This window comes from Passer montanus, unplaced genomic scaffold, assembly GCF_014805655.1.
Source record: "Passer montanus isolate IOZ18808 unplaced genomic scaffold, ASM1480565v1 scaffold18, whole genome shotgun sequence".
NCBI lineage: Eukaryota > Metazoa > Chordata > Aves > Passeriformes > Passeridae > Passer > Passer montanus.
The window spans coordinates 13035293-13058747 of NW_024365381.1; the positions used below are offsets into that span (position 1 = coordinate 13035293).

Consider the following 23455-nt stretch of genomic DNA (forward strand, 5'->3'; position numbering starts at 1 on the left):
GGGAGCAGACAGTCTCCCCAGAGACTTGGCAAAGCTTCTAAATTTAACTTGCAGCTCTGCTCTTAGTGGAGCTCTATTTTCTTTTCCCCAGGTGATTCTGTGAGCTGAAGCTCCTGAGTGATCTCTCAGCCATGCACCAGCTTGCTTGCTGGTTCTTTTAAACCAGTGCTGACTTTGAGATGCTGAGTTCAAGAGTAGAGTGAGGGCTGCAGGCTAAGACTCCTTGACCCTTGGGCCCACAAACAATCTTTTTTTGGAAGAGATGTGGTACTGGCAGGGGGTGAATGGCTTCTGCTGGAGACTTTTGGAGGTAGAGGCTCTGGTGCAGATCTGGCTTGGCAGCACAGGCTAGTCGTGGAAATAGGGGAAACCTGTCCTGCTGGTTCTTGAGCTGGCATGAGGCTCTGGGGATAATAAGTGGCTCTTTGCAATCCTGAGTTCAAGAGCTTTCTCTAGGCCAGCTGTCCAGTAGTACAAAAGTATACTCTGTGTTTCTGTTGCAACCTGTAAATCCAGCAGCAGCTGCAGCCTGTGTTTGGGAGCTGGGAGACTTTCTTCTCCCCATCAGGACGCCAGGTGGAGGGTGAAGCTCTGCCAAGGCAAGCAGTGAGGCTGCGTTGGCCAGGCTAGAGCCCAGTAGGGATGGAGTCCTGTTCACACCAGACGTGGATGTGTTACACCCAGTGCTGTTCTCCTCCTGCCTGCAGTTTAGGGGTTGTGCCTTAGGGTGCTAATTCTGTACTTAACTGTGAACTCTGCCCCAGGGGAAGCTCTTCCTCATTGTGCCAGGATGCCCATCTGAGAGGATCTCTTCCTGCTCCCTTTGCTCCCAGACAGTGGGAGTTAATGGGCCTCCTGTCTCAGCCCTGGCTGCTGGGCAGGTTGTGCTGTCTGGGTTAGCCTGTCAGTTCCAGTTTCTACCTGTGACCATTGCTCCCATGTCTGGAAATAGCCTGGCTGAGCTTTGCCCAGCTGACGGCTGTCAGCCCTTCCCAGTGGTTCAGGGCCTGGGGAAATGAGCTAAGCATGCCCCACCCCAGAGAAGCCCTGCCCAGCTGTGAGAACGGGAGACCTGTCTGTGGGGACTGCAGGATGCTGTCCAAGCTGTGCATGCAGGCTGGCAGGTACATGGCACTGGTGGAAAAGCCCCACTCTGGGAGCAGAACGAGGTCTGGCTGGGCATAGTCCCATCCTTTGGTTGCTGCTCTGTTCTCTATGTGCCCCGTGTTGGTGGGAGATTCCTTTGGCGTGCCTCATGGGCTGTTGCTGGCTCCCTGACATTATAGCAGGATGCCAGCTTGTGGCAGGCTCTAGTCCCAGCCACACACAGGGGCACCCAGCCAGGGTGTGAAAATCCCACCCAGCACCAGTAGGCAAGAGCTTAGTTTTGCCTTTTTCCTGGCTCCACTCACCCTGTCTTCCTTTCCCTGCTTCCCGGCAGCATCTCATCTCGTTGCAGGGCTGGAACAGCCCTGGCTCCAACACATGCTGTAGCTTTGAAGAAAGTCACGTGTCCCATCTGGCTGGTCCAGGAAGTCAGGGCAACTAACATAGAACCTTCTTGCAGAAGGTTTTCCCCTTGTTTTGGTGCAGCTTGGCTTTCACAGGAAACGTGTGTGCCAAACAGCCTCGCTTGCCATTGTCGGCCCAGGTGTGGATCCAGAGCCAGAGAGCAGGGGCACTCCTGCTGCCTGCTCCCCACTGGCTGTGGAGGGCCCCATCTCCACTCTAGGGCAGGACTCCCCAATGGGATGAGGATAGAGAATCATGGAGTAGAAGTACCTAAGATGGTTTTTAGCCTCCTCCTGAGCTCTCAGCCTCTGGCTGTGGCCTGTAGCCATCCAAGAGAGGGAGCACAGAGCAATGCAGATGGCCACGTACCGTCCCCTCCGTTTGAAAGTTCCCACTTGGTCTGATTATCTGTACATTGTCCTGCCTTGCTACCCTGGCTCTGGCCAAGAGCCTCGCAGATCCAGGGCTAAGCCTCTTACTGCCCAAGCTTGAGGTCACTACAGAAGAGGACATCGCGTGGGGCACTCTGGCAGCTAGCACATAGCAGCTGTCACTGCTGAAGTGTGGCAGGGGGTGGGGTGGGTGTTCTCTGCAGAGATTTTGCACCGATGTGAGGCTGGCAGATGGCAGGGTTATGAAGCTACAGAGCTTCTGTCCTGTGAGAGCTGCCAGGATGCATGGAAGGAGGTATCCTGCTCCCCAGTTCAACTCCTGGCAGGGTTGCAGGTCGGCGTGGGGCCAGGAGATTTTCCAGCAGAGGCTGAGGATTCCCCACCTGAGCTCAAACAGTGTTACCCGCCCTAAAGTTTTCTTGTTGTTTGAATGAGTGAGGAAACAGATGTGGTGGAGGTGAGTGCCAGAGGGATTGCAAGAATGACACTTCCCATCTACACTGGGTCACCAAGAGCTTTGCCACACAGCCCCTGGCTGGTGGTAGTTGGAGTTCCGAAGGATTGGTGCCTGTGCACAAGGGCCAGAGAGTTGGGAACAGGTGAACCACTCTGTCCTGCCCAAACAATGCTTCTCCGTGCAAGGCATGGAGAGTGCCTTCATGATTTATTTGAAATTCAAATGTGTGCCTGGACCCAGCAGTCAAAGTAAAAGAAAGCAGCCAGGAACCAAGCCAGCACAGGGAAGGATGAAGGGAAGCGGGGCTGTCTCTCTGTGCCAGCCTGGCACTGGTCCCTGAGTTGTGTGCTCTCTTGCAGCTGCCTGGGTTGGGCTGGAGGTGGGCTGGGTCTGAACTGGGCTGGGTTAGTATCCCAGACGCAGGAGTGTGGTGCTTCATGTTTGCTGGCTGGCTCTTTAGGGAAAAACAGCGTTGCTGACTCCAGCTTATGGGCGAGTTGCCTGCATTGACCTCCATGGCTGACAGCATGGGCGGTGGCCTGGGTGCCATTGGAGCCCCTGGGATCTGCAAGTGCCAAGGCAGGGGGGAGAGCATGTGGTGGAGAGATGGCACTGGGGCAGCAAAACTGGGGTGGGGAAGGATAGTGCCGTGTGCTGAGCAGCCAGGCGTGTTCATGGCTTGCTGACCACTCTCTTTGTGTCCCTAGACTCCACCTGCCCCACAAAGGTGTCTTCCCTTGTCTCCAGGGCAGCCAGCCCAGCCGATGGGGATCCAGGAGGATAAAGCACCGGCCAGCGGTGTATAAGTATGTGGTATTTTTATTGGCTTGCACAGGCTGTGCAGTCCCAGCAGCTGCTGCAACTTTTCTTTTCAAAAGCTCTCCTCCCTCCCACCCACATTTCACCCCACTTCACCCTCTTGTGTCTGTACTAACCAAGGCCACCAAAAGCCGGGCTGCTTGCCTCATGCCTGTGTCACTAACTTTGTTCTAGACAGCAGCTTGCTGCTGGACTTTGATCAACTAACATGGCAGCTTCTGTTTTGCTGGAGTTTGGATTGAAGGTCAGTTGAGCTCTTCTTCCTCTATGTCCTAGCCAGTGTGAGCATGGGCACCTAGTGCAGTGTGGGCATGAGCACCTGGACCCAGTGCATGCTGAATGCTTGGAAGACCTAAGGTGACAGCACTGAGGGTGGTTTAGCTAAATGACTAAATTAAATAATAATAAATAATAAAATTTAGCTGAAGCAGTCTGAAATTCAGTAAGGCTATGACTGCCAGAAATGGTGGAAAAACAGGGCCTGGGAGACAATCATCATTGCTGGGATGTAGTTGCTGTGTGGGAACCAGCTCCTAGGCTAGCCTTGATGTTGGGGCTAGCCATTACCTCGCTCACAAGTGCCCCTGAGGAGATGTGGAGGTAGGGACAAGCCCCAGGTTCCATTCCTGGGCTCCCGATGCCTTGGTCTTTGTAGAGCGGCACATCAGCCTGGTCAGGATTTGGCTGCACCTGTGTGAGTGCTGAGTGCCACAGTAGAAGACCCTTACTGCTCTTCCTGGCTTCTGCTACACAGTTTCTCTGCATGACATTCTGAGCCTTACTGAGTTTGCTACTCAGTCTCTTGTTTGTCTGATGTTGTAGACACAAAAATCTTGTCCCAGGGCTGCTTGGGAGTCCTGTGGTTGGAGGTGTTGGGAGCAAGAGGCCGTGTGGCCAGTTAGTGCTCTTCAGAGGGGAGGTGAATGGGTTTTGGAGAGGTCCAAAGAGCTGTAGGTTGAACACCAGAGGGCACGGTCGCTCTTTGGAGCTTTTTTTTTTTCTGCTGTGCAACTCCAGCCCTTTCCCTGCAGCTGACTTCAGCTGGGTGTTGTTACATGTCCCTTCTGCAGGGTTGCTGGCCTTGACTCATCGCTCCTGGTTTTGCTTTCCTCCCTTCTGCAAAAAAGAGATTGGCAAAGCATCTGCATAGAGCTTTTTTTATGCTGTTGTGGTTGAAGTGGCTGGTGAGCTTGATGGCTTAAACTGGTCAGCTGCTGCTGTGGGCTAGCTGATGCTCAGAGGCAAGCCTCCAGCCAAGGCAGCTGTCAGCCAACTCCCCTCTGCAAAGACTTGCGTGTCCTGGTACCACAAAGAGCCTTATAATGGCAACCACCCAGCTTCTGCACCTGGAGTTTGGGTCACTCCTCCCACACAGCAAGTCTCTGGAGCACCCAGCGTCTCTGTGGGCATGAGAGGAGGAGCCGAGAAACTCGGGAAGCAGAGCAAGGCAGCCCTGTGTTACTGGTCTGTGCTAAAGTGCTAGTCCATTCCACAAAGGGGACACTGGTCTGCTCTCTGCATGGGCATTGCTTCCTCCCCTCTCTGAAGGATGATGGGTGAAAAAAGCCCTTCAGTGATTCTGGCAGATGTGGGGATGTTAAGATGAAAGAAGAAATGGAAACACATAAGACCAGATATGCTGAGGGCATTTAGAACAAAAAGGGTGGAGGAGAAAAAAACCCAACTTTTATTCCTGCCCTGCCATTTGTTACAGTGGGACAAGCTGACATTCAGCAAAGCCAAGAAATAATAGATTTAACATTGTTAAAAGGAGTTACTTCAGTTTTGATGTGATGTGTGGGAGAAAAAGACTCGGTCACTTGCTGCCATGAGGTGAAAAAGTGAAACCAAAGGTTAGACATGATATCAGTAACAAGGTCACAGTTAACAAATACCACTTGTGTGGCATGCCAGCATGTGCTTTGCTTAGTCACAGGGTCATGATGAAGGCTTGGGAGGTGTCTTTCCTGTCTCAGGCTTTGTGGTGTAGAGAGATCACTGGGGACTGGGTTTCTCAGGGATGCTGAGCAGTTCTCCCCCTTGCAGACTACTGCAGGGGCTGCTACTTGTGATGTGGTTTCAGGTGCGTGGGACCAGGATCTCCTCACATGGAAAGTCTTGCTCAGGGCTGCGTGGGCCTGGGGAGCTTCTTGGCCTGGAGCAGTGGTTTCTGCTTGAACACAGCAGACTGAAACCTGTGACAGCAGCATTGGGAGCTGCTGGTCTCCATCACAGCCCATTCTGCATGTTAACAGGCTGAGGGTTTACTAAGTCATGGGAGTAGGAGGAGAATGGCAGCAAGGTTAGCATGACTGAACTTGAGGAGAGGGCTCTTAGACTTCCTGCTCCTGCTGCCTCCAGGGACTTGGAGAATTAATGCCCTAGACTCTTGGTGGTCAGATTGACTTGGAAGGGATTTTGAGGCCACCTGGAATCCACGGTGGTCACCCTTCCATGACGTTTCCATTGGAAAAAAATGGCTGTTTCCATTTATCAGTCTAGGTCCTGCCAGCCCAGGAGGGAGATAGGATTGTAGTGACTGTGAGAAGTAGCGAGTGGTATCAGCAGGAGTCTCTGCTATGCATAGATGATAGGGGACAGGAAGAGCAGGGTGGGCATGGGGCAGTTGGAGACAAGCTGGAAGCTTGAACCCTCCCTGGAAGTGTTCAAGGCCAGGTTGGATGGGGCTCTGAGTAACCTGGTCTAGTGGAAGGTGTTCCTGACTATGATAGTGGGTTTGCAACGAGATGCCCTTTAACGTCTCTTCCAATCCAAATCATTCTGTGATTCTGTGCTAAGGTGCCTTGGCTGGAGGTGGGGCTGGCGAGGAACTGCACATATCTCTTATCGGGCCACTTTGCTCTGAATGATTGACTAGTTGCCACACATTTTAAATTTTCTCTTTGATCAAACATCCTGCCAGTCCCAGTAAGTGAGTTGTAACAGTGATGGACTGGGGCCTGTTCCTAGAGGCCTTTCTGCACCTGGCAGCATAACTGTAATGGTGCTGGGACCTGGCTTGATCACTAGTGGCAGCTGGCTCTTTCCTGGCAGTGGGAAGGGAATTCTGAAGGATGTGTAGATACCCTGTGTGGGGAAGGAGGCAGAACCTTCCATCCTTCATCAGCTAGCAGTTTTGAGGGCAGAGAGGACTGACCCAGGTGCGCTGGGTATCTCCAGCGCCCTTTCCTCTCTGGTGTTGTGAGAAAAGGGCTGAATGAAATCCTCAGCAGCTCTGGCAATGGACGGATTCGCTCATGTGTCCTCCCCGCCCCTTTCTCCCACTGATTCACAAAGGCCACTTGCTCCTTCTGCCCTGATGCAGATGACAGCAATGGTGGTAGCTCAGCCTTTGGGCCTGGCTACCCTCTATGAACAGCTCTCAAGACACCCATCGGGGAAGGCAGCTGGCTGCCTTTGCCACACTGGCTGCAGCCTCTGTGACATTTTGTTATGATTGTGTTACTGTAGTCCCGCTCCAGGCCCCAAGGAGCACTGGGCGCCGTCCAAACACACACACATTCCTACACACAGAGGAGAAGAGCTGTCTAATTTTAGCTATGACATGTAGGCGAGGGGAAGGGGCAGGCAGGAGGGGGCAGGGTGTGAGAGGACGAGATCTCAGCTGCAGCCTCCCGCACTGACTCACTCACTGCGGCCTGTGTATGGGCTCTCATCGCCTGGGTAAACGAGCGAAATAACAATAGCTGGTGACGGCATCGTAGAGTGACTGGCCTTTGGCGAGACCTTCCCTTCCTCTCTGCAAAGACCAAAGAGGAGACGGGTTTTGTGGCCCCAAAAGGGAGATGGGTTGTGTTTGGCTGTGAGCAGATCCCTAGAGGCAGCTGGGGAACCCGGGTAGTGGTGAAGCATGACGGGGAAGTCCCCAGCCTGGCTATGAGAGGTCCCATGGAGGGTTTTCACGATGAGGGAAGATGCAAAGCTCCTGAGACATCTGTGGAGCCTGCCTGGACCAAAGACTAACTCAGAAGCAAGTTACCTCCTGTGCAAGAAGACAGGCTCTGTGAGGCTGGCAGCCTGACTCTCATCAGCCGTGCAGACCTCTTTATCCAAGTTCCAAGGAGGCAGGAGAGAATCGCCACTTTGGCTCGTTCTCCCCATGTCCTCCTGCTGCCGCTGCCAGGGAAGTGTTTGGAGAGCAGCTGGCTCCGTGGGGACCCCTCTCTTTCCGGGCCCGCTGTGGTGCATGCGCCTGCAGCTGGGGGCGAGCCGGCCTCGGGGCTGCTCAGAGAGGAAGTGCAGTTGGCTATTTTAACGAGAGCAGCGTGGGGAGGAGCAGAGGGAGAAGCCAAGCACTCTCTCCAAACTAGGACTTAGTAGGGGAGGGCTGGCCCGCTGCTGCGGCACAGCCACTGCCACCCAGTCGGCACCTGCAGGACCCCTGCACCGCTCCGGATCAGGTCACGGGGGCTTTTTCCCACTGTCTCCCCTTTCTTTGTCCTGCTCGTCCCTCTCCCTCACGCTTGATGCTTTTGTTTGTGCTGGGTGGGGGGTGGGAGGGGACCTGGGTTGAGAGACAGCCCTTAGTTTGTAGGTATGGCATTTGGTTCCAGACCACTGTGAAGGGCAGGGGGAGCAGACCCCAGAGTCATCCCCAAGACCCTGAACTTTGCTTCTGTCGAGCGCTGTTTGCTGCCAGAGCCTGGAGCAAAGCCGATCCACAGCAGTCCCCAGAGCTCAGGAGAGGGGTCTGCAAAACCACCGTGGCACTCAGTGGTGCCTGGCTGCTGTTTCTGTGGGGTTGCCCTGCCAGTGGTGTATTTCCAGCCACCCGTTCTGCTGCATTCATCCTGACAGTCCGTGTGGCATGGGGGTAGCAGCAGGAAATCTGCAGGTGGCAGAGGACAGGGAGCTAGCCTGTGCCTTGCCAGGACCCTCAGTCACTTTGCTTTGGGGTAGTTTAGGAAAGCAGGACAGATTTGTGGACTCCTGGCATATCCTCTCGTGGTGGTGGCACTGTGATTCCCTGCTTATGCCAGGAGCAGTGGGATACCCTTCCTGATCCCTGCTGTGGGCTGGAGGGAGGCATGTGTGTCCCATCTTTCTGATCAATGATCAATAGATGTTGTGGAATGCCTGAGGTTTTCCTGACTTTACTTTGGGAGATGCAGAGACTTACTAGCTCTGGGAATCACTGCATGTATCTGTATCTGCCACACTGCAGCTTTGTTGTTACACAAGGTTTATCTCTTCCCTGGGGCTGCTGCCCCGGGCAGACGCCCAGGCTTGCCCTGCCTGGGCCAGCACTGTGGCCAGTAGTAATTTCTGTGCCAGGATTTTGTCCTTGTGTGTTGGGGAAAAACTCTGGGGCTGCCCTGGGAGTTTGGATCCAACAGCTGGGCTCTGGGACTGGCCGCCCTTTAAATAGTACGTCCCTCCTTGTGAGGAACAGAGCTGTGTGTACTGAACGAGGGGACCACCACTGGGTCTGATAATGGCAATCTGCAAAAGCAACCGTGGTCTGAGTACCTAAACCGCCAGCACACCCTGGCTGAGGCCCCCGCTGCTTGGCTTCATGCATGTCACTCTGGAAAGGAAGCTCAGAGAGAGAGAAGAAACTCTCCAACTCCTTCCCAGCCTGCATCGCTAGTGCTGCTGGTGGGCCCAAAATAGAAACTGTGTGGCCAGCCTCTCCCCCAGCCCCTGCTCAGCCTCGGCCCCAGCAGCATGAGTGACGGTGGCGGCTCACTGCGTTTCAGCCCTGGTTAATTCATGGCTCAAGGCTGTCAGTCTTGCTGTTCGGCTCCTCTGCCAAATGCAGCAACAGATTGTTTACATCAGTGCTGTCAGGTTTCTTGATTGCCGGGAGGCAGATTATTTACTGTAGTGGCATATAAACTTCATAACATTATGATGGTGGAAAGTTGTCAAGGGATATAAATGCCCAGAGTCAGCCCAGGAGGCTCCAAGGAGATGGTTTTGGTTTAAATTAAGATAAAACACTGTCTTCCATGGATTTTGGGAAGGAAATCGCATTGTTGTAATGGGAACTTTACTCTGAATGTTAGGGCTGGCAAACTCTTCACTTTATGAAGTCTCTGTGGAGGATCTGAGCTACTCTGGCAGATGTGCCTTAAAACAGATCTCACATTTGCCCTGAGAAGGTGGTGAAAAAAAGGAGATGGCACCATGGCATCATGCAGAGCTGGGAGTGAGGTGGGATGGAGCTGCTACGAGAAGGGTGTTGGGAAAACGCTAGGAAGTGTATAAAAAGTCTCAGTCCCTTCTGCTCCCAGCCCCTGTTCTTCTCAGAAAACCAGTTGTGAGCATTTTCTTGTGGCGGGCCAGGCATGAAGGTGGGATGGCTTTTGTCTTGCTTTGTTTGAGGCATGGCTAGGCAGTGTCCTTCCACCTGGCTCTGCCACTTGGAGAAGCCTACTGTGACAAACTGCCAAACTGTGGTGTTTCATTTCTTTGCCTTGCTACGGTTGTTCCCCAAGGCAGCTGCTGGTCCTTGGTGTTGCATCTGTCACGCTAACTTGCTCACTCAAAGAAAGCATCTTAGAAGTTGTATCTCCTCCCTGTGGTGTTCCCAGCTCCTGACTGGCTGTGAGTTGTACTCTTGCTCAGCCCAGTACAAGATGGATACAGAAAGCCTACACTGATGTAGCTGCCTGTCCCTTGTGAAGCAATGCTGTCCTGGGACCTCCAGGCTGGCCACCCAGAGTGCCCAATGACACTGACTGTCTTCTGAGCAAGTTGTCAAACATGTTAGATGTGCCAGAGGTGCCTTGCTCTCATGCCCGTGCCCAGTAGCCCTGACAGGACCTCTATGCATCGTGTGCAGGGACCTCAGGGACCACAGGGCTGGGAGGAAGTCCTCTGCAGCTGCATGCATCTGACCACCAGCTGGTTTCTAAGCACTTGCCTTGCTTTCTCACTAGCAGAGAGGTCTGAATTCATCTTGATCAGGCCCAGGACTCACTGAGAGATGAGCTGAAATCTTTGAGTACCCTGCTAGGATCAGAAACTGGCTTCTGCAGCTTGGAGGAGCAACCTTACAGTTGCAGCAGTAATCCCCTCCTCTGCAGGGTGACAGTGCAACTGAGGATGTCCTTATCCTTGTTCTGGGAATACCATGCTCTTGCAGCTCAGAAGCCTGGAAGTGGCCCATATAGGTGGTGGCACTTGTTGCAGTAGGTCAAATGTATGAATCCTAAAATAGATGAGTATAGCCCATGGTTCACTCCTCACGGTGCTTTGAAAGGCTCATGGCTTGGATGGAGCCTCCTCTCCCTGCTGGGGGGAGCCCCATCTCCTTGCTCATACTGGACTCAGTGTGGGGGAGCTCCTGACTCTGTTTTATTTGTGTGATGGTAGGAGAGATGACAGCTGGAATGGAAATTCTGAGTAGAAGCAAAGTGCACAGTATGAGAACTTGCTGATTACTGCACACCTCACTGCAACCAAAGCCTGAGGGCTGCACTGCATCTTGACCAGCATTTTCCCTTCCCCATCTGGCACAGGGGCACCTTCCTCAGCAGACCTCATCTGTGCAGGTTGCTCTTGTAAGGTCAGAGAAGCCTGGCTGGGGAGCCCCAGGGAGAGGAGAGGTCGGTGATGATGCATGGGAAGCAGGACGGGACAGCGGGAACAGGATCTCAGCAGGGGTGGTGTAAGGACAGTAGCACACATGGGAAGATTGACTATCAGAGCACTGAAAGGGCATTGTGGGTATTGCAAGCTTGTGATGGAAACAGAGGCTGAAGGCAACCAGCGGTGTGCCAGCAGGGTGGGAATGAGCAGCAGCTCTCTGGATGGGCTTCTGGGTCCCTCAGTCCCTCCAGTGCCCTGGCAGGGAGGAGGCAGGGAGGCGGCAGGGAGGCAGAAGCCCAGGAGATCTTGCTGTCACACAGGAGTGGCTTTTAATAACACGCTTTCCTGTTGGCTGATCTGCATGAGTCAAGTGTCTCTGCCAGGAGAAGACAGCTTGTAAACTCAAGTGGGATTCTGCTCACACTCTGCCAGCTCTAGTGCCACAGCAGCTCCCAGCACCCACAGCTAGCCAGGACACAGGAACCCAGCCAGCTGCCATCAGGACAGGTACTCGTCATGGAACAGGGCGAAGCTCCCGGACTTGTTTCCCTGGTAGTCCCGTGGTTGGAAAAAATGCTTTCCAGTTGACTAACTGGAGGTTTGCTGAAAGGTCAAGAGGAGCTGATGGTGTTATTATGTCCAGACTTCTCTGTGGCTCAAGGCTTGTGCATTTAGTACCAGCAACATCCTGCAATAGGGTCCTCTTGCCTCCTTTGGTGCCAGGAGAGGGGTGCCAGATTTGTCGCTGTATGAAGGTAACCTGAGATCTCTCTTGCTTCTGGGCACTGGCAGGAATAGACCAGGCTGCTGGAGGGACAAAGGGAATAATAATGTGGAGGAAGGGCCAAGAGGGTGTATGGCACAGGATCCCTCTGCCTATCACAGAGAGCCTCTTAAGTATAGTACATGGGAGTTTGCTCAAGGCTTGTGAAGCAAAGCAGAATAGTGGAGCTGAATATCCAGATTCTGTTTGTGATGTGGGCAAAGATTATGTCATGGGGACACTGCATGTTTAGCCCTTAAGAGTCAGCCTGTCTGGTTTTGGAACCACCATCACCAAATGAGGGATAGCTGCTGGATATCTGGAGAGATGTCTCCATAAGAGCTATTCACAAGCTCTATGTCCACTGCAGTTACAAGATGCAAGTTTTTCCTCTTCGATCCCTGCTGTGCTTTCCAAGGGTGCTTAGATCTTGGTGGGACATGTTCCTGCTTCAGCAGCATCTCTGCACTGAGGCCAGGCAGGGTGTGTAGGATGCTTTGAGGAGTCTGGTAGTAGAAAACACCCCACCTTTCAAGAGCTCTGATTGCAGATCATGAGCAGACCAGAGCTGCTGTCTCCTTCCTTATTCACAGAAGAGACTGAAATGACAGTGTGTATCTGCTCATAAGTAGAGTTGATATCCCAGTACGTGCCGCAGTACTTCCTTACTTTGCACCCTGCAAATGCCAGGCTGCCTTGATCCAGCCTCCTTACTTAACTGAGCCAAGCAATGTGCTCTACAGAGCAGCCACAGGTGCTGGCTCCTCTCCATCTTTTTTCAGTGACAAACAATGGAGATGCCAGAAATGTGCTGGTGTTAGGAGCAGGGCTTCCAAGGCTTAGCTCTTTTCAGGCTCCTCTCTGCCTATTGCATGGTTCCCTAGCTGCTCTGCATGCAGCTCTGCTAATGCATATGAACCATGGGCAGCCCCAGCAGTTTGTCCATCTGCTCCACCAGCAGCAGCTCTCACACCTGAAATACACCATTTGGAGCTCAGGTTGGAAGTGAGATGCAAGAGGTGGGGATATGTACACCCAGCATATCTGAGCTGCCACATGCTGCTGTCGTGGGCTGTCAGATGGCAATCTTGTAATAACCTTCACCACGGGTGGTCAGAGCTTGATTCCTTGTGCCATTTGCAGACAGCCCTGAAAATAAAAAGGTCCGCAGTCAGCTAGTGCTCCAACTTAAATGTCAAACCAAGGTTGTTGTAGCAGATTTCCTCACGAGACTGGTGCAAAAAGGAAGGAAGCTGTGTTAAGAGATCTTCCTGCCCACAGCAGCAACACAGTAAGCAGTGAGCAGCTTTGTGCTGGTGGAATATCTGGGGTAGGAGGAAACAGCCATTCAGCTCATTTGAGGTGCCTTTGGTCAGTATGTCTCCCCCAAAGAGCTAAAGCTGGCCAAAAAGGGTCTGCTGCAATGTGCCACATCCTTTGTTCTTGCTTGTGTTTTTTAATATGTTTTATTTGTTCAGACAGTTTTTAATACCTGTTGGTGATGATGCTCATTGGCAGCCCTCTGAACATGATCCAGCGTGTGCCAAGTGGCCGCGAAGGCCAGCAGTATCCTGGCCTGTCAGTAAGTGTGGCCAGAAGGACTGGAAAGTGACTGTTTGCCTGTACTCAGCACTGGTGAGGCCACACCTCGAGTGCTGTGTCCTGTTTTGGGCCCTCCTCCTGTCACTGAGGTGCTGGAGCACATCCAGAGGACAGTGCAGCTGGTGAAGGGTCTATGGAACAAGTCTGAGGAGGAACAGCTGAAGAAGCTGGGGCTCCTGGGAGACCTTACTGAACTCTGTAACTGCCTGAGAGGAGGTTGTAGCAAGGTGTGGGGCCAGTCTCTTCTCCCAGGTAACAAGTGATAGAACAAGAGGAAATGGCTTCCAAGTGTACAGGGAAAGTTGACATTCTCTGATTCTGTGCTGTTTACTGTGCATCATCTTGCAGATAATATGGAGAGGGTACATGAATGGAGCACTGCAGTGTTGGGAACAGGCTGGAAGCAAGGTTATCAGCAAAATGCTGATGCCCTCTGCAAAGCTGCATGGGCCTTGGCTGGATTGAACCTTCTGGTGACCAAGTACCTGCCTGCATTGCTTGCAGTGGTAGGACTTGAGAAATACTTCTGAGGAGGTGATGCTTTGGCTTTGCTTTCAGTTCAGCCAGGCTTTAGCTGACCTGATGCTGCACTCTGGAGGCCATTGCCTTCCTTCTTTCCTTCCTGCCTCCCTCCCTCCCTTCCTCACTCATCATTCCTTCCCCTACATTACTGAATGCAGGCATGGTGATAAGCCTATAGCAACTGAAGAGCTGGCTTCCTTGTCTGCAAGGATGGAGGAGACCAAACCAAGCCTTGTCTTCTCCAAAAGTACAAACTCACTTTTGTACTCATCTATTAAAAAGAGGTACAGCCCAATGGGCTGCTTGTACTACAAGTACTATCAAAAACTCCATTTTGTCCAGAAGATAAAACCTATGTCCCATCTTACATGCATTTCCCAAATAAACAGGGAAGAAACTTCTAATAAATTCACCTGTTTGTGTGGGCCTTGGGTCATTGGAATTTTGGGCCAGAGTGATCTCCTGAAGGTTCCCTGATATTACTGACCCATAAGAATGTAAAAGAGCATGGGAAGAGAGGAAGATAGAGGAAGGGGAGGAGATGTCAGTCTGCGTGGTGAGCAGCATGCTCATGCCCTCGTGGTGGGTAGAGGAGATGCCTTGCACAGCATGGAAATCCTTGAGAGTGGTGATGGTGGTGGTGGCTTGTGTGTGCTTGCAGGCTGCCATGATCGAGTCCCCTGCCTTGGGAGCAATTGAAGAGAAGTTTGCTTCTACCAAACTGTGGGTTTTGGTGGATTTTTTAAAGTTGGCCTTGAATAAATCCTCTAGCAGCTGAAGAGAGGTGGCAGCTGGAGGGTGGGAAATGAAGCACTGTCTCTGGAGGAGGGGAGCACTGGAGCTAGCCAGACTCAGCTCCTTCCACTCAGGCCTTTGTGTGCTGAGCCACTGCCACTGGAAGTGTTGCAGCATCTTCCACCCATGGCTTTCAATAGACTGCTGCAATGTCCAGGCAGCCTGTCAAGCTTTGGGAGCTGGGCAGGGAAAGCATGAGCTTTCCATAAAGCTCTTTCTCCCATGAGAGGGAAGTTTTACTTAGGACAGATGGGATGATCTTCCTAACTCTCCTCTGCACTGCTCCTGCCTCTCCTAGCTTCCAGCTCTCCCAGACCTCTTCTACCAAATTTTCCTGCCCTGGTTTTACTGGCCTGGTTGATTTTCTTCTGTAGGACTCACAAGGGCTTAATTTCAATTTACTACAAATTTGGTGGGACTGATACCTATCGTTCCTATGTGGAAACCAGATGGATCAGCATCAGGAGAGTGGTAGGGGTACTGGAGGTGCCAGGGATGATCGGCACCTTGGGGTGCACAGGGGTTCTGCTTGGTAGAGTGCAGGGAGTGCAGAGGGTCCTGGCTAGGTGGTGCCACCTGCCCTGCCATTGCAGCCCTCTGGGCTGAGCTGTGAGACTCGTGGAGCAGTAAAGCTGTGGGGAGCAACACTACCACACGCCTCAGGTAGCATTGCCATGTCTCCCACTCCCTGCTTCAGCCCTCTATCCCTTGCTTCCCACTGTCCCCTTGCCCTGACAGCCACAGTGTGGCCTGGGACTTGTAGGGGAGCCTACTAAATTCCTGGTCTCTGTGTTAACAGCCCCCGTCCGGATGCAATGGAAACCTTTTTTAGGCGGCACTTTGGGCGGAAAGGGCAGCGGCGCGGCAGCGTGGTGGCTGTGCCCACGGGCAAGGCCAGGCGTCGCTCCCAGGTGGGGCTGCCCTCCACCTCGCTGGCCCAGTGCCGCCGCGGCTCAGGCACGCCAGCGGCATCCCTCTCCTGCCTGGGCCTGGTCCGGCGTCCCGGCACGCGTCGGCGCTCCAGCACCACACCGCCCTGCCTCAGCCCCAGGTTTGCCGTGCAGAAGAAGCGCGGAGGCCAGGCACAAGCCATTGATGCCCAGCTGCTGGGTCCCACTGTCCTCCTGGCCAGCCTCGTTCCCACGGGAGAGGAGGGGGACAGGGCTCACCGCACTGACAGCTCCACATCGGAGTCTCCAGAGGACAGTGGTGCAGCAGCAGGAGCTGAGCAGGGCCAGCATGGGCATAGTGCTGAGGAGACGTGGCTGGCCATGCTGCCCCAGCCGCGGCCGCTCCAGGCAGGGCTGCTGTCGCGGGGCCCCCGCTGCCTGCGGCGCGCCTCCTCCCACCGCCTGCCCACCGAGGCCCTGCACGGCCGCGCTGCCCACGGCCTGCCGGGCCGCTACCGCCGCCTCAGCCAGCGCCGGCGCTCCAGCGAGGTCCGTCAGCCTGGGCTGCTCCCCTCTGGCCACCCACGGCTGCTGGCCCAGCACTGTGCGCGAGTGGCTGGAACCAAGTGCCCCTCTGCCACCCTTGGCAAGGGTTTGGGACCGGAGCCCACCTGCCACACCACCCCGGACGGCTGGAGCCCCCGCCTGCTGTATGTATGGTGGTGGCGTGCAGGCAGGCAATGGCTTGGGGAGGGGAGAGGGGGAGTGCAGACCCGGGTTTGGTGGGGAAGGAGGGAAGAGGCTCAGCACCATTGGCCCTGGCTGCCATTGGTGTCTTGCAGTGCTGCTGACTTACCAGAAGCATCTTCCACTCGGACCAGTGCTGCCGCTGATTCTCTTGGTGTAGTTCTGGGGCTTGTGGGTGTCCTCTCCTGCCAGGCTGGGACCAGAGGAATGTGGTAGGCCTGATAACTGGCTGGAGATGCACACTTTCTCCTGTTGGCTGGATTTCCTGCTCCTTTCCTCCACCCTAGCACATCTGGGAGAAGCTCACTAGGCCCAAAGAAACAGCTGCTTTTATTGTGGCCAGTTGTACTGGTCCCTGGAAACAGCCCAGGCTCTGAGGTGCCTGAGAGATGCAGGGAGACTGTTGGACAGGTGCTCTAGATTGTCCCTGCAAAGGCCGTGCCACCACTGCAGGTCTGTGGACACTCCCATGGTATTTTCCAATGGAGCTCTTACCGCTGAGAGCATTAACCCAACAGGCCCAGACTGTACCTTTTGTACAGGCTGTCTGGCTGAGCTGTCAGCAACATGGCCAGTACCTCTTCAGCCCACAGGACTATCTCACAGAAACAGGTACTTCTCAGCCAGCTGGGATGGAAATTCACCTCATTTCCAGCCACTTGGTCCTGAGGAGGCTTTTCTGCTCCAGGCTCACATTTCATCTTAGAAGCAGGTTGTGCTTTGCGTATATATTTAATAGCCAGCCCTCCTTTGTCTTCCAGGAAAGCTATTGCCAAATCCAGTCTCCAACACATGGTAGCCCAGCCAAACCCGGCCCTGGCCATGAGGAGTGACTCAGAGAGGCAGATACGCAGCACTGTGGATTGGAGCGTAAGTTGTACTGTGTTTTGCTGGGCATTGCATGGAATGGGCTCTTGGCCAAGAAGCAGCAGGCTCTTCCCTGGGTTGAGGCTTCCCAGGTGACTGACTTTGACACATTTATGGCCTCTCCCATTGCCACCAGCTGGTGCCAGCATCTGTGCTCCTGGCAGCACTACTTGATGCTGCAAGAGAGAGGCTGTGGAAGCACAAGTATTTCCTGGAGGGATGGCATAACTACTCCACTCCCAGCTTTTCTGCTTCTCATAGCCAAGATCTGTTGGTTGGGGCCAAGCAAAAGGAGTAAGCCCTTGCTCCTTCACAGGCAATGCCCCACAGGTTTTAAGCTGCATGTTCAAGTTGTAGAGCAGAAGCTGGTTCAGGAGTGTCCCCTGCACTGAGTTTGCCCTGATGCCTCCTCTCGGGGTGATGAAAGCAGCTCCCCTGTGCAGGACACTACAAGTGGTTTGTAGGTCTTGGAGTTGGTTTCCTGTAGCCCTCTTGTTTACAGCAGGTGGGCCATGGCAGCAGCTTTCTGAGGTTTCCTCTCTCCAGTTGTCCCTGGCTGTTGTATGCATCTTGTCTCCTGGCCTCCACCTCGCTCCAACCTCCCACCCCCAACATTGTCCAGTATCTTGTCCCTCGCACAAAGCATTTTAGGGGCTCGGTGCCTCTCTGGGGATGCTCTCAGAGCTTGTGTTGTCTTGTGTCTTGCAGGAAGCTGCGGTCTATGGGGAGCACATCTGGTTTGAGACCAATGTCTCTGGGGACTTCTGCTACGTTGGGGAACAGAACTGCATGGCAAAGCTTCTGGTGAGTTGCCTGGGGCCACCTGCCTCGGCAGCAATGGCCACAAACCCGGCTGTGCTGTCACCTTATTGGGAGACCACAGAGGCTGTGCTGCTGCTGCTGCTGCTGGGGGACATGCAGGGGTCTGGGGAGCTGCCGAGGCATGCACTGTGTCCCTCCTGCCTCTGCATACCGGAGGGCCTAGTCCCCAGTTTCTGCCAATGCTGGTTCTCAGTTTGCAGTGGGAACCTGATGCAGGGCTGCCACTTGCCTGGAAGGTTCCAGAGAGAGGGTGTTGGTATACCACACCCTTGGAAGGACAATCTGAATCCAAGACCTTTCAATAGAGGAGAAAAGTGAGCTCTGATGACCCAGGCCTATTGTCTCCTGCCCCTGCAGTCCTCCCTCCCAGTATGCAAGCTCAGTCCCGCTCGTGGTGCAGGACATGGAGCACTGATGCCACCCTCTGCCTGCCATCCTGCAGGTGCCTGCCACTGATGGCACCCTGCAGGTGCCTCCCAGACAAGCTTCCGTGGTGCTCTCAGACAGTGTCAGAAAAAGACAAGGACTGCAGGACAGGACAGTAGGGAAAGTACCTCCCTGCTCTGTCCCAGGCTTGAGAAATCTGCTATAGGCACATGCGTAGACCCCTTCACTAGATAAGAAGTCTAGGTTGTATCTAACTTTTCAATAGGGCTTGTTCTGTATCCCAATACTTAAGAAAGAGGTATGGTAGGAGGCTGAGCTTGCCAGGCTCTGAACACTGCATATTTTCATTCACATATATATTTTTTTCTCCCCTTTTCCTCCCCTTCAGCAAAAACCTCTCTCCAGACGCAAGTGTGCAGCCTGCAAGATCGTAGTGCATACGCCCTGCATCGAGCAGCTGGAGAAAGTGAGTAGAGCCTGTTAAGCCCTCTCTGCAGCTCACAAAACTATAGCAGCCTTTTCTTGGGCAGTGAAATACAAGAAGACTGGGGAACTGCAGTGTGTGATTGCAGAGAGGGGTCTTCTGAGAGACAGTACTGAAATGACGATCTAGTGACATAATTGGGACCCCAGGCCTCATTTTGGTCAATAACCGAGACATGGGAGGGTTTTGTGGCAAGTACCAAACAACTCCAGAGGTTCTGAACCTTACTGTAGTGCAGTAAATTCCAGTAGATTTCCTTCAGGTACGATGGTTTTACTGGTTCCTCTCATGTGTTCTTCCTACAGATAAATTTCCGCTGCAAGCCTTCCTTCAGGGAGTCAGGATCCCGGAACATACGGGAGGTGAGAGATGTCCCTTAGACACTGCCCACATTTTCATCTCCCATTTCCAGTTTGGTGGCGAAGACACCAGATGCTGCCTGCTTGTTGCCCATCCAAGTGGAGGCATCATGTTCCTTCCTTCTCCAAGGGGGTGGTGCCATAAAAGGGATGTTTCTTTGCAAGGCAGCAGCACAGACTGAGTGTGAAGAGTGAGGAGTTTGCTGGCAGCAGATGCAGAGCATCCAATGGTTTGCATGGTCTGAATCTGCATGGGAGGAACCTACAGACAGTGTTTTTTGGGAGAGACTTTGCCCTTGTGTTGGGTTCTTAGGCACATAGATGAGGCTGTAGCAAACAGCAGGTCCCCAAGTCTCCTGCAATTTGGAAGGAAGCAGTATGGGCTCATTTCTGGCTTTATCACTCAGCCCTGACCTAGGTGCCACAGGTGGCAGTGGAAGTTGCCCACAGTAGTGGTATCAGATTCCTTCAGCCCATGTTGCAATGTACTGGGCATAAGCAGTGGCCTGGAACCTGTCTGCTGACCTGCACTGGTGGAAGCAGCTGTCAGCCTTCACGCTTCACCCTCCAGCCTGTGGAGCCAGTGTAGCCTGTGCAGTGCTCTGGAGTGGGTGTGGGTGGCTCAGTCTTGGGCCATTTTGGTAACAGAGCTGCCTCCAGCACACTGTGTTTGTACTGGAACAGCAGACCTAGCTGGGGAAGGATATTCAAACACAGGGCTGCCTGCTTTGAAGTGACGGCATGATGTCGTAAAGGGAAGCTTCCAGCATCACTTTAAACCTTCCTTTCTTGCTTTGTTTTTCTTTCTGTGCCTCCTTCCCATACTGCTCTTAGTCCAGCTCCCTTATTTGTGCTTCACTTACCTTTTGGGCTCTGCTAACAGCTTGCTGCCTCTGCTCAAATTCATCTCTTATTTTTCTTCTCTCCAACCTCTACAAATTTCCTCCCTCCTGTTTCTTGCTTTTTCTTTTTTCTCACAAATTCTGTTTCTCCATCCTGTCTTTCTAATGCTTCTCAGTTCCTCCAAGGCCTCTTCCTTCCTGTTTCCCTAAAAAGGTGCTCTTTTGGCCTTTGTGGTGCCAGGGATCCCCTTAGGGTCAGCCCTTTCCCTAGGATGTGCTTGCTTGAACCCAGAGCTCAAGGGATAGCCCTCCTTCTGCTCCTACTGGATTAATACCTGCTAAAGGCAACAAGACTCTTCATTCCCTCCTGTGTGCTGCACTCAGGGGAGGCAACACTGGAGCTCACCCCAACCTCCTGCCAGTTTCTGCCTCTCATCATCATGATCCCAAAAGCTGTCAGGAGCAGGATGTTGGGCCCTGTCATGCCAGCCTGTGATCTTGCACTCCCTTTCTCTTTTTGCTACTCTTGCTGCAGTGCCTTTCCCAGTCCAGGGCTGGAAGAATAGTATGGGATTTAGGACAAGTGGTACTTCCTTACAAAACTTCTGACTCCCTCACAATCACTTCTGCAAGTCCCAGCCCTGAACCCACTGTGAGCCTGCAGGCAGAGCAGAGATGCTGGCAAGCAGCCTTGCTGCCCACGCTGAGACTGAAGCAGGCTCAGGATTGGCCTGGGGAAAGAGCAGGGGGAAGTGGGTGTGGAGGGCTTTGGGGCTGCCACTCTTCTCGAGGAATGTGGAGTGAGGAGGTTCACTGCTTAGCTGCAAGCACTTCCATCTTCTTCCTGTGGGCACAAACTGTGTCTCTCCAGGGATTTTCACACCTTCCACCAGCACGTTTTTCACCTGGCACTAAGGGCATCTGGGCAGAGATGTTAAGGGGCAGAAATGTGCCACTGCTTACCCAGTCTCCATTGGATCTGCTTTGTGTGATTCTCAGTCTTCAGTTTCCCTGTCCTCCTTCCTATTTCTTCTGGTTTTAATTCCCTTTTCTTGGAGCATCTTAATTTGGCCTCTTGTCCCCTGATTCTTTGGCTTTGCCGTCTCTCAGCGGGTGAGGGGCTGGTCCCTATGAGCAGTGGTTTTGCTGTGAGAGCAGAGGTTGGCTGGCCTTTATCCATTTCTTCTGCCTATTCCTGTGTTCCCTCATGCACTGGGCCCTTCACTTTTTTTTTTTTTTTCAATTTTCTTTTTTTCTTTTCCATTTAGCCCATTGTTGTCCGACATCACTGGGTGCACCGGAGGCGGCAGGAAGGGAAATGCCGGCAGTGTGGCAAGGTGAGAGGGCACCTTGGGCATTTTACTCAGCCTGAAGGAAACCTAAGGTCAAACCAGAGACATGGCAGGGTTGGGAACAAGGGACATCCCACCATTCCTGTCTGGCAGCAAAACCAAGACACATGCCCTGCTTTTCTCAGTAAAGCACTATGTAAGTGCTTCCTACATAGAGTAGTTCTTCCCTTGGGCCCAGCTAATCCTGAAAGAGACTGTCTTCCTGACATGCTTTCCTTGAGCAATAAAAGGACACCCCTACAGAGCACAGTGGCCTCTCTGGTGCTGTTGTTATGGTTGGGACTGTCTGACAGGATCTGGAGGGCTCCAGCTGCAGGAATGCTGTCTTTGTTAATGTCTCTTACTGTTGGATGGTAGGAAACTGCAGGGAATTCCCTAAGCCTCTTATCCTTTCTTCCACAGGGTTTTCAGCAGAAGTTTGCCTTCCACAGCAAAGAGATTGTAGCCATCAGCTGTTCCTGGTGCAAACAAGCGGTGAGCAGAGCCCCCCTTGAATGCTTTACCAGTAGATTCTGCGCTAATGACCTCTGCTTTCTGCTGGGACTGCTCGAGCTGCTGCTCGCAGCCTGCCCTTTACAGCTCCCCCTGCTGGGAGAGGCTGTGCTATGATATTTGCAAGCTCCTTTGAGAAACTTTCTCTTCATTGCCTTCCCATTACAAAACTCCTGCATGGTTTCGTCCAGCACTCCCTGCATTGGCATGGGGAACCTGAGAGGAGGAGATGGTGGCTGTGCCCAGCAAACTGAGCAGCTGAGTTTTCTCTCTGTCTTCTCCTTGGCCAGTATCACAGCAAAGTATCATGTTTCATGCTGCAACACATTGAAGAGCCCTGCTCACTAGGGGCTCACGCTGCTGTTGTCGTTCCTCCCACCTGGATTCTGCGGGTCCGGCGGCCCCAGGTAAGTCACTTCAGCTCTTGGGGCTCTTTCACAGTTCCCACTTGGCCAGTGGCTCTTCACAGAGTTTTTGTCTTTGTTCCTTTTCTCTCTAGAATCCACTGAAATCTAGTAAGAAGAAGAAGAGGACATCATTCAAGCGGAAATCCAGCAAAAAGGGGGCCGAGGTAAGATATGAGGGGACTGGGAATGACCTTGTCTTGGAAGGGCAGAGGGACTGAACAGTGAGGAGCACGGCTGAGAATAAAAGTGGGCTTTTCTGGGTCTGCACTGACGTTAAGGAGGTTGAACTGGAGGGAGCATGCCTGCTGGCAAGGTATATCCCAGATATAAAGTTTATGGGGTGGCTGGGATGTTTTCTTCCTCCTGCTTCTGACCTGCATGATGTTAGGGCTCAGCTGGAGGTGGCAGTTTGCATTTTCTGTAGGATCTATGGTATCTCTTGCAGGAAGGGAGGTGGAAACCCTTTGTCATCAAGCCCATGCCAGCTCCTCTCATGAAGCCCTTGCTGGTGTTTGTGAACCCCAAGAGCGGTGGGAATCAGGTATGGCCTTGTCTGGTATGTCTAAGAAGATATCTCTGTGAGAGCATTGCCATTTGAGTGCTGAGCTCTCATCCTGGTTTTGGTGATGCTTCAGCTGCACAAGAGGCCACAATGCCATTTTGATGCCCAGCAGTTCCTACCTTGGCCAGGCTTTGCCTGTGTCCCCTCCAGAATGGTGTTGTCTTAGCCTGTCCCCAGGCAGGACCAGATGCCTCCTTCTGCTGTCCACTGGGAACTCGATATTACCTGATGTCTTTCTTCTCCCCATAGGGAGCCAAGATCATCCAATCCTTCATGTGGTATCTCAACCCACGGCAAGTTTTCGACCTCAGCCAGGGTGGACCCAAGGAGGCGTGAGTACTGATGGGGGCAGCATCTTTCTCTTCCCCCAGCCGTATCCTGGGATTCGTCCCGAGAGCTCTTCCCCCAGCTCATAGAGGGAGACATGGATGTGGCTTTGTGAATGCTGAGGGTGAATGCTGTGTAACACCTTCAGTAAGTCTCCCCTCCTCAACCTCCCTGTTCCCCACAGGCTGGAGCTGTACCGCAAAGTCCACAACCTCCGGATCCTGGCGTGCGGGGGAGATGGCACGGTGAGTCTCCAGCCCCTCCATCCCGTGGTGCCCCTTTGCTCAGGCCTTTCCAGTGCAGGCAGCAGCCCTCCTTGTTGTAATCCAGAACAGGGCAAACTGGGCACGCTGCATCCATGGTGCAGCTGGTAGCATGTGCCCTCGTGCACTGTTCCAGGGAGTGCTAGTCTAACATGTCTGGATTTGTAGCCCTTTTGAGGGCCAGTGTCCTGACTGGGGTTACTGGTATCTCCTGCAGCACCTGATTAGAGCATTA

At 53.2% G+C, this 23455-nt stretch overlaps 1 protein-coding gene across 12 annotated transcripts in view; it reads left to right on the forward strand.

Moving 5' to 3' along the window:
* Positions 1-23455, forward strand: part of DGKZ (diacylglycerol kinase zeta) — a 53149-nt gene that overhangs the window by 12143 nt on the left and 17551 nt on the right. For 4 of the 12 annotated variants that reach the window (XM_039704772.1, XM_039704774.1, XM_039704773.1 and 1 more), the window contains exons 2-14: positions 3069-3167; positions 15219-16019; positions 16818-16926; positions 17632-17727; positions 18521-18598; positions 18922-18978; positions 21086-21154; positions 21572-21643; positions 21952-22068; positions 22161-22232; positions 22514-22609; positions 22880-22962; positions 23142-23202. In XM_039704772.1, the coding sequence (XP_039560706.1) occupies positions 3069-3167; positions 15219-16019; positions 16818-16926; positions 17632-17727; positions 18521-18598; positions 18922-18978; positions 21086-21154; positions 21572-21643; positions 21952-22068; positions 22161-22232; positions 22514-22609; positions 22880-22962; positions 23142-23202 (1810 nt within the window). Of the gene's footprint in view, positions 1-3068; positions 3168-6878; positions 7602-7625; positions 15083-15218; positions 16020-16817; positions 16927-17631; positions 17728-18520; positions 18599-18921; positions 18979-21085; positions 21155-21571; positions 21644-21951; positions 22069-22160; positions 22233-22513; positions 22610-22879; positions 22963-23141; positions 23203-23455 lie in introns of those variants that run through there. The other 8 variants (XM_039704779.1, XM_039704783.1, XM_039704780.1 and 5 more) reach the window with 4 other exon arrangements.